Genomic DNA, 7,373 nt, shown 5'->3' on the forward strand with positions numbered 1-7,373 from the left:
TTTTTTTTTTTTAAATTAAAATCAAGTACCACAGCTTTAACTCTAATGATCACAGTGTTACTAGGCAGACAGAGGGTTACTGTACACACACCGCCTGCACGTTTCCTTTGATAACTGATGCTGAGGACTCTGCATATGTGACGATAAAAACACCCTAAAAACACCTTCATACACTGAAGAACTTCACATATGGGCACCTTAAAAAAAAAAAAAAAAGAAAAGAAAAGAAAAAGAAATCCCTTCACTCCAAGCGAGTCCATTTCTCATCAACATCCCCGATACAACGTTCAAACTTCATCTTGAAACTAAAATGAAACGGTYTGGGTCGGCCTGCTTGTTGTGACGCAGCTATAACAAGTCGTTTGCCATGTGGCGAGTTACGTAACYACTACAGTATGTCAGGGCTCCTSCAGAGACTACAGTACTACGTCCTCAACTCCCCACTGAACCTGACGCACATCGAGATCCTGAGGTTTAGGAAAACCGATCCCTACTGCCCGCGGGGAAGATTCAGTTCTTCATGCATGAGTTAGAAAACAAGCGAGACGGATTAAAAACGTTGTTCCCAAACAGCAGGAAAATGTCTGTTTTCAACAGTCAAGACGATTTTCCCGCGCATTCCCTGTTAGCTTGTCTCGTAGTTAGAGGTATAGCATAACAACCGTATTTGCAGGATTACAGCGTAAACATTATTTGGTTATAAAAATACKTTAAAAACTAGCATTTCATGAGATGATTGCTCAGGGTGGCTTTTTTTTTCCCCGTTTCAAGAGTCGAGCATGCRTGTTATTCTTCTGACAGACGTGTGTGATCTCTTCCTCCTAATGGTCCTTCGAATATTTTTTTTTGTTAGAAATCTCCCGAGTGTGTGTGYGTGTGTGYGTGTGYGTGTGTGTGTGTGTCCATGTGCATTGATTTACATYGACAGTAAATGCAAGTACACACAAACGCACACAGGAGGCGTTTCTCCTTCCCGTCTGGAGATCACCATTCGACTCTATGAGGAAACGTAAGGCGACGGGGAACAGGAACATGGCTCAACTCTGCAGGGTGTTTTATTACTCTTCCTCCTCCTCGTCGTCATCCTCATCGTGGCAGTGCGTGATCTCCTGGGGCGTCTGGGGGAACAGGTTGGGAGGCTTGATCTCGCTGAAGGAGCGGGTCAGGTGGTTGCGTCTGCACTCCAGGTCCTTGCAGTCGTTGCACTGGGTGCGGTTGCGYGTGGCCAGCGGCGACTCCACGTCGATGTCCACGTGGGCGTGCTCGACCGTTGACTCGTGAGGCATCTGAGGGACATCGAGCAAATATTTAATGGAGAAACGAGGAAATTGCGGTTGGCAGATGTTTAAAGTCCAGGGTTCGTTCAGGGTTCGTTGGTGAATTTTTAAAACTTTTCCAGCGTCACATTTTGGGATAAAAACAATGCAACTGAGTTAAAGAAGCCCATTGTGGTTTTCTATTAAACAACATTATTATTATTAACAATGTCTTCAAACTCCTGGCCTCAAGGAGTCGTTTCAGGACAATAAAGTCAAGGACTAACAAACTAAAAAAATAGTTTCTACCCAAGAGCTGTTGTTACCCTGAACACAGCTAATGCAGATAAAACCTGATCTTTCTTTCTTCTTTATTTATTTATTTATTTATTTATTTATTTATTTATTCCTAACATCCCAGTTGTTCTGTATTACTTTGAGAGCTGCTATTTTTCTTATTCTCATTATAGTATTAAAAATACAACATTTTATGCCTTGAAAATGTTCTCACATACATTTTATACACCTGACTGGCCTGAGAAAGAGAACACAAATTTAACAAAAACAAAAATAATCACCCAATTCCAATAACATTTGAAATATAAACCCACTCTTATTTAAATTTTACAGATCAATAATAACAATAATTGGAATAAAAAATATTCATCACGTCGATCAAATCCMTTTGTTTTAAGGTAATTGACCTTTTTGCTCAAATTAAATGCTTAAATACTATACAGAAATCAAAACAAAGTCTTTACATGAGCAGAAATACAAACTTCAGCTTCTATTGGAGCTTAAACTCCACAGGCTGAGCTGAAGGTWTTGCATCAGTGCCAGTGAAGCGAAGCGTTGACCTGGGAGTGACCTTAAGGTTATGTCTCACTCCGGTCGGACACTCACCAGCACGTGCGCAGCTCTGAACAGGTAGCTGAAGGGGTAGTACAGCAGGTTGATGAAGGAGGCGGCGTACAGGTCGGCGTAACGCATCACCTGGGAGGCGAACAGAGTCTGTCTGGAGCCGCTGCGGAAAAGGCTCCCCATCATTCCGTAGCACATGTCCATGTCGTGCGTGACTTTCTGAAAGGAGGAAACGAGAAGATGAGACGATACGCTGCCTTTTTTTCTRAATCGGCGAAAACGGCCAAACGGAAACAATCTGAGGAGGGGGCGTCGGGAGAATGGAGGGCGCTGTGAAACCTCTCCAGCTTGGTGTTAAAAGCTTGGGGACAAAGGTGGTGCAACACAGCAGCACAGGCCGTACCTTGACTCGTCTCTGAATAGTGCTGATGTCGGGCCTCTCGTTGCTGCTGCTGTCCAGATGTCTGAGGAAAGATGAGGAGAAAGACGATGAGTTCAGGGTCGAGGGCGCGGGGGTGTGGGGCGGAAACGCATATCAATTCGCTGAAACATAGGAACTCAAAGAGGCGGTGTAACAGCGAGCCGTGGCGGGCTATAAATACGGCCAGCAAATGTGGTTATCAGGTGGCCTGCGTGGGCCGACCCCTCCACTCTTCACCCTATTGACCCCGTTGTTCTCTCAGCGCGGATGCCTTTACACGGGCCGCGGAGAGCAAAGAGCAGCAGAGCCGGCGGTGGGGACGGCCGGGACGGGAGGACGGGGCGGGGGGGTTATGTTCGAGACAGGAAGTGGACGAAAAGAGGCCAAAGGGGAACAGCTCTTACTTGTACAGCTCTGCCAAGAAAACGTCCAGGCTTTGAAGTTCCTCGAATAGCGCTGGGAAACATAATAGGAGAAGGAAAGTGTCAGTGATGAGGATGTTCTCTGTTGACTTAACCCTTCACCCTCTAATAACGTCACATGAAATATCCCTTGCAAAGAAAAATGTGTTCTCAAAAGACCATAAATGCAAAATAAAATCCTTGTTTTTTTAAACTAGCATCAGAGCATGGAGACAAAAATATTAATGATACCCAAGTAAAAACATTTACCAAAACAATATCAAGTGTTTAGAACATTTTAAGCAAAATACAGTGATAAAAATGACTGTACTGTGAATATTTGTAAATAGTTTTCATTTTTTAAAGTACAAAGACCAGTCCCAATCAAATGAATCAAATAATAAACCGTTTTAACCTCTAACATGTCATGTTGTTGCCATGATGTGACTCTAGTTTATTAACTGAAATAGATATGATTTAAAGTCAACACACTTGATGGTAAAACATTATAAAAATCAGCATCAGTTCGATTTTACATCAACTATCAAAGTATTTTAAAACCTGGACCCTTAAACAGGCTGCATTGTTTTTCTATTTAAAACTCTGGTTTGTAATTCTTTATTTATGTTAAAATRCATTTCAAACATTATTTATGTTTAAATATTGCAACCTGGTAAATGTAATTCACGTTTCATTATTAAAGGTTTGTAAGTTTAACAGTGTTACGGTTTCTMCCTTATTTTCATACAGATTTATATTAAAAAACAGTTTGGTATTATTTGGGCATTTTCAGTCTTGGTTGAATGAAATAAAAAAATAATGATGCAAAACTTTCCAGCTTGACATAATCAACTTTTACTTAGCTTTATTGGTTTTGTAGTTTGTTTACTATTAAAGTCTATTCAGATCAAACCACTTTGTAATTTGTTTTTTGTATAAAAAGAAGAAATAACAGCCGACGTCTTCTGGCTCTTTGAGGTTGTCTAGGAATTTTGACTCGGGTTTTATTTTGAARTTCTCATGGTACCAAAAGATGAAATCCAAACAGTGTTTCTCTCTCACAGCTCTTGTCGGTCCAAACGTGCAGCTCCTGGGCCAGCTCAGGAATCACCAGGAACGTCCTCCAGCCCTGACGCTTCTTAGACTTGAGGATGTCTCCGAAGATGTGGTCCCCGATGTACAGAATGTCCTTCCCTTTGGCCCCCAGCAGGTCGCACACAATGTCTGAGGAACCTTGGGGTAATAACAYGTTCATTAATGACACCTCAGGCCCTTTAATGCTAAAAATAAGAAGTAATAAGCAGCAACACTGAAGCTCGTCTCACCTCCTGAGTACACTATGCCGTGCTGCAGAGGTCCTGTGTAGGTTCCRATCTTTAGACGTCCTGTGGTCTGGATTGAGGACGCAAATAAAATGAAAATCACCCAAGTAAAGATCTTCATCAGACTAAACACATTTGTGTTTTTAAAGTTAACGATTGCATTGGTTTCTTTCGCATTTCGGACGCAAATTGTAATAACTGTTATCGCTTTGACTTTATTTAGAGGAAACCTGCTTTCAAAAATTACAAGTTGCCCAAACGCTGAGGACAATCTGACATGGTCACAGAGTCGGAGTCCTGCTTCGTGTCCGCTCACCGTGTCGACCTGTCTGAGAACGGTTCCCTCCCCGAAGAAGACGGGCTTCCTGGCGTCCACCAGGATCAGGTCGAAGTAGGACTGCCAGGGCTTGTGAGCGGTGCCGGGCTGTGGAACAAACCACAAGAGTTACCAAAATACCGACAGTAAAGTGACACGTTTTTCACCTTCTACCTGCAATCTCAGCAAAATCGATCTTACCTTGGGGCCGTGGGGGAAGTCAAACAGGTAAGTCATGATTTTCTGTGAGGGGAAAAAGTGTTTGGATGTAAATCAAATATCKAATAACAACTAACTAAACAATAAAAAATAAAAAAAACMATTTTTGTTGTTTTYGTCTAAACGGTTAACCGTCTGCACTCACGTCCGTGTATTTGTAGTCGCTGTTGGTAGCCAGGAAAACCTTGGCCACTTCATTCATCCGGCTCAGGAGAAGTGGGAGCTTCCCCTGATGGGAACAGAGAGGAGAGAAAAGAGAGAAAAAAAGATCTTTAAGCATCTTCACAAAGAACGTGACACAATGTGTGTGGCTCTCGTAGCAGAGGACACCTGCTGCATGCAAAGTACTCACATCTCTCACTACGTACTTCTCCAGGTTTTCCACAGTTTTCTCCTTCAGCGTTCCCTGAAAAGACAAAGGRAAACGTGTAACACGACATGTTCTGGCATGCTGAAAATAATAATGTTACTTAAATCAATGGTCGCATGAACTTTACCTTGAAGTGAACCCAGTCCACCGCGTCCCGAACGTCCTGGAACATGCTCTTGTAGGACATGAAGAGGTCRCCGTCCTTGAAGCCCGTTTCACAGCTAGAAGGGGGGAGGGGGAGAGAGAGACACGTGCACAGCCGTCGGACAGGCCACATCTTTACAGAGGGTCTTTAAAAACATGACATTTGTTTCTTTTTGTTTGCTTTTAAATGGGATAGCCTTCCCTTGTTGGAGGGTCCCCAGCCAAACAGGAAAGCATTCTCCCCCTAAAAGACCAACAACCAGGTTTCAGAGGACAAAGGACATGCAGCCATTCCAGATTACATTCTCAAAAGAAATTAAAAATCAATTACAGGCCATTAATCCTCCTTTACAGAAGTGCTAAAAAGATTGTGGGAGATTATTTCATTTTATGTGGATAGTTAGTGAGATTTCCTTTGACTGCTATTAATCTGACAAGGATCCATGCGCCTACTGTCTGGTATTAATTCTGTAATTCTATTAAAAATAAAACAGGTCTGACTGAAGTCCCAGGAGGAAACCGTTTAATAAGAATTAGCTGACATTAGCCTTTAGGACACCAGGACGCTCCCATGCTTTGGGCCATTTGCTCTCACCCCTGCGTGGCTTGCAAATGTCTTTGTGTCAACATGCAGAACTCAGAAACWTGTTGTTGCACGACGTGCAGCCTGGCAGGGACGTTCTTACCTTGTGTATCGGTCACAGTTGGAGAAGAAGTCCACAAGACAAGCAAAAAGATATGTTTCTTTAAAAGAATAAAATAAAATRAAAATTAGTCAGAGTTTTACTTGGGTGTAAATTTTCTGGAGCAGTCTCCACCAGCCTTACCTGGCAGGTTGAAGAGTGTGTTAAGGATATAAAAGCGCTCTGTGTCATCCCTCTGGATAAACTTGTTGGGGTATCGTTCACGGATATCAGGACTGGGAGAAAAAAACAGAGAGAGAGAAAAGAAAAATATATTTACTTATATATATATATATATATATATATATATTTATTTCTGAGATGCAGAAAGGAAACCAGCTTACCCTCGGAGGAAGTTAAACCCGTGGACACAAACCAGGATGTTGCCATAAGCATCAACCTTCAGTAGGTTTCCATACATGGTATCAAACACAAGGCCTCTGAAGAGGAAGCAAAAGCCAAAAACTTTACTTTATTTGGACTTTTTGTGATAGACAATCAGCAAGTAGTGAATAACTGTGATGCGGCAGGGAAATGACACGAATGGGAAAAAAACGCTACAACTGAAAATATGAAAAATGCAGTGTGCACTTATAGTCAGCCCCCTTTAATCAGACACACCCACACACAGAGATACAGTTGTGGAGGAGTTTAAAGCAGAGGTAAATTGCAAAAACAAGATCACAAGCTTTGGAAATTTTACGGAGTAAATGAAGAGAGAAAATCATTCTGAGTACAAATAGAGCTTCTCTGGGAGGAGGTTCACCTTCCTGCAGGACAAACACGCAGCCAGAGCTATAATTTGCATCAAAGCATATTCATTTGTTAGAACGGCCCAGTCAAAGTCCAGACCTAAATTCAACTGACAATATGTGGCGGGACTTGAACGATGTTTTGCTTAACATCTCATTTTACAGTTTAACATTCGGTATTTAAGGAAAAAGGGGATGAGCGGGTCGGCCGTCAGYTCTTGTTGTGTCCAGTTTGGTCTGACCTGGTGGGAAATGAAGGATCGTAGACGAAGCTGAGCAGCTCCTGGGGATAACCRATGGACACCAGCCTCTCCACCGTCAGCTCAAAGCCCAGCGACTCGTACTCAGGTGACTTGTAGACTAAATATCAAAACACACAAATATTTAGTTTAGCACATTTTAATAGATTTACAGTACTGTTAAACAGAAACAGAACAGGCTTGTATTTGATTTTCTATCTGCAACATTCTTTTATTTTGTTAATGTTTGACGTTTAGTGTTCAAATTATGAAGCTATGAACTGAAACTTTGATACCAAAAGTCTTTTAATGTCTCAATGTGTTTCCCCTATTAGAATAATTAGAAGTGATGAATCCAACTAAAGTTATTTAGCTTTCTGGCTAAAAAA

General features: G+C 41.9%; 1 protein-coding gene across 2 annotated transcripts in view; it reads right to left on the reverse strand.

Annotated features, from left to right (window-relative positions):
• nt5c2b (5'-nucleotidase, cytosolic IIb) overlaps positions 1-7,373 on the reverse strand; it is a 21,198-nt gene continuing 13,825 nt past the window's right edge. For both annotated transcript variants that reach the window (XM_008409621.2, XM_008409630.2), the window contains 15 exons: positions 6,988-7,105; positions 6,338-6,433; positions 6,138-6,229; positions 5,997-6,054; positions 5,294-5,387; positions 5,149-5,202; positions 4,942-5,025; positions 4,779-4,820; positions 4,578-4,685; positions 4,265-4,331; positions 4,002-4,172; positions 2,943-2,994; positions 2,521-2,581; positions 2,160-2,336; positions 1-1,286 (listed from right to left, as the gene is read on the reverse strand). In XM_008409621.2, coding sequence (XP_008407843.1) covers positions 1,059-1,286; positions 2,160-2,336; positions 2,521-2,581; positions 2,943-2,994; positions 4,002-4,172; positions 4,265-4,331; positions 4,578-4,685; positions 4,779-4,820; positions 4,942-5,025; positions 5,149-5,202; positions 5,294-5,387; positions 5,997-6,054; positions 6,138-6,229; positions 6,338-6,433; positions 6,988-7,105 — 1,502 coding nt within the window. In that variant the 3' untranslated portion in view covers positions 1-1,058. The remainder of the gene's footprint in view (positions 1,287-2,159; positions 2,337-2,520; positions 2,582-2,942; positions 2,995-4,001; positions 4,173-4,264; positions 4,332-4,577; positions 4,686-4,778; positions 4,821-4,941; positions 5,026-5,148; positions 5,203-5,293; positions 5,388-5,996; positions 6,055-6,137; positions 6,230-6,337; positions 6,434-6,987; positions 7,106-7,373) is intronic.

Source organism: Poecilia reticulata, linkage group LG1 (assembly GCF_000633615.1).
Source record: "Poecilia reticulata strain Guanapo linkage group LG1, Guppy_female_1.0+MT, whole genome shotgun sequence".
NCBI lineage: Eukaryota > Metazoa > Chordata > Actinopteri > Cyprinodontiformes > Poeciliidae > Poecilia > Poecilia reticulata.